At 39.3% G+C, this 2,280-nt stretch overlaps 1 protein-coding gene across 1 annotated transcript in view; it reads left to right on the forward strand.

Moving 5' to 3' along the window:
• Positions 1–554: 554 nt before the first annotated feature.
• LOC107756044 (zona pellucida sperm-binding protein 4-like) overlaps positions 555–2,280 on the forward strand; it is a 17,325-nt gene continuing 15,599 nt past the window's right edge. The window contains 1 exon segment of the mRNA XM_016573019.1: positions 555–573. Coding sequence (XP_016428505.1) covers positions 555–573 — 19 coding nt within the window.

Consider the following 2,280-nt stretch of genomic DNA (forward strand, 5'->3'; position numbering starts at 1 on the left):
GTAAAAAAAAATCAAAATTTGCTGTCAAAATTAACACTGCCATCAACCAATCTGTTTGTTCAGCGAACATTCAGTGTAAGTTCATATCAACTCTAGGAAAGGATATTTCCGTGGCCACAGAAAATACTTTCATACAGTATTAATGCATTAGAGCATGTAGTAAGGATCAAAATCGTAAAGGGACATTAATTTGCCAAGCAGAATCAGAAGCTCATGTAATTTGTGCACAAGAGTTTTATTAACTAAACACTAACACAAAGAGTCAAACCGTTTTAGAATGGGGTCTACAGCTTATACTAAACCTCTGTTTCGTTTAGTTAAATGTACGAAATGTACGATAGAATGAGCGTCCAGATGCAATCTCAGATGAAAGTCTTGATGGTTTGAAAGTTTGGTGGTGTTGGAATTGTGATCATAATGAACTACAAAGATGTTACTGTGACTCGTGGTGATTGGGAGAGTTCTCTTCCAGGTGAAAAGTTGCAACATGGCTTGCTGCAACTTTGACTTCCTACCGGCAATGGGGAGGTCCCCGCAGGTCACGGTCGGACTGGATGTCCAAGAGGCAAGGAGGTAAGCGCTCAGAAGAAGAGAGAAGAGAGAGGCGGGTCACTGATGTGAGGCCTTTTAACTTCTATGGAGGCCGCACCTCCAGGAGGTCAGTGAGCCAATGGTGACTTAAGCTTTTGGAGGGAAAGGTTATGACTCTTTGTCTTTGAACATGGTATTTTGCATAGGTAACTGGATTGCATAGCATAACTAGATGAAAAAACAACAACTGATAAATAATAATTTGCCCTCTAGGACTCTTTTCCAGTGATCTTCTCATTTATTGCTTCATTCCAATGAAATGCGGATGCATAGGTTGAGTTTTCTGATTGCATTAGTTTTGTAAGAGTAAGATATATTAAATATATTAAATAATTACAATAAACTATAAATTATTGATGTGTACAATAGACTATAAATTGATTAGTAGGCTAATGAATGAAAATTCATTCAGGCACTGAATGAAAAAGTGGTTTCCTGCTTGATGATTACACATACACATCCTGAAGATAAGGATGAGTGAGAGAAAAGGAGGAGTTGTGAAAGTGAATGGAAAAGTATAAAATGAGACAGATCCAAGAGTTACTGAGTGGACAGACAGACGACAAAAGTAGAGGAACTGCAATGTTAACTATTCTTCTTTATATATATATATATATCACACAGTTCATATAATACTGAAGTCACACCAACTAGAAACATACAAATCCGGGGAACCTCTTTTCCTCCCATCTTCCACTGTCAGAACAACTGCTTGGCAGTCTATTGTTGGCAGCGAAAGTTTGGCTGGCACCCATCTGGAGCCAGGCAGCCTGCACATTCTCTGGGTATAGATCTAATGAGGCCTGCTGATGGACCAGCCGTGGTCACGCTGGTGTGGGTTACAAATATAAAGCCCTGGGCTGTATGAATCCTCCATGTTGTGAAGTAATTCTTCGGACTGTGGGAATGTAATGCTAAAGGCTTGGGCCAGGACAGTGTAGCAAATTAGCTCAAAAGGGAAATGTATATAAATAATTACAATTAATTATGATTAATTATAATTATTTATATCAGCTGCCAGTAGTAACTGTAGCAGAATTAAATTGCCATCAACCAATCTGTTCGTCCAGCGAACATTCAGTGTAAGTTCATATCAACTCTAGGAAATATTTCCGTGGCCACAGAAAATACTTTCATACAGTATTAATGCATTAGAGCATGTAGTAAGGATCAAAATCGTAAAGGGACATTAATTTGCCAAGCAGAATCAGAAGCTCATGTAATTTGTGCACAAGAGTTTTATTAACTAAACACTAACACAAACTAGTCTAACAAACAATCACTCATACATGGGAAAGGGCAAATGAGACTTGATGGATGAAGCCATGAGGAAGAAATAACAGAGAATGAAGCTAAGAAAAGAGTCAAACCATCAGCGCCGTTTTAGAATGGGGTCTACAGCTTATACTAAACCTCTGTTTCGTTTAGTTAAATGTACGATACTTGCATTGCCTTGGCCTGGAACGAGCGTGTGGATGCAGTCTCAGATGAAAGTCTTGATGGTTTGGAGGTTCGGTGGTGTAGGAGTCGCAATCAACTTCTTCCGGGTTTGAAGAGTGATGAACTCCAAAGATGTTCTGACTCGATGGTGATTGGGAGTTTCTTCCCAGTGGAAAGTGAAAAAGAGCTAAGAGAGACATCAGCTGAGATCCTAGGATCTTTGGTGAATGTAAAGACAAGGCCGAAGCC

The sequence above is a fragment of the Sinocyclocheilus rhinocerous genome, unplaced genomic scaffold (assembly GCF_001515625.1).
Source record: "Sinocyclocheilus rhinocerous isolate Xijiao unplaced genomic scaffold, SAMN03320098_v1.1 scaffold1074, whole genome shotgun sequence".
Lineage (NCBI taxonomy): Eukaryota > Metazoa > Chordata > Actinopteri > Cypriniformes > Cyprinidae > Sinocyclocheilus > Sinocyclocheilus rhinocerous.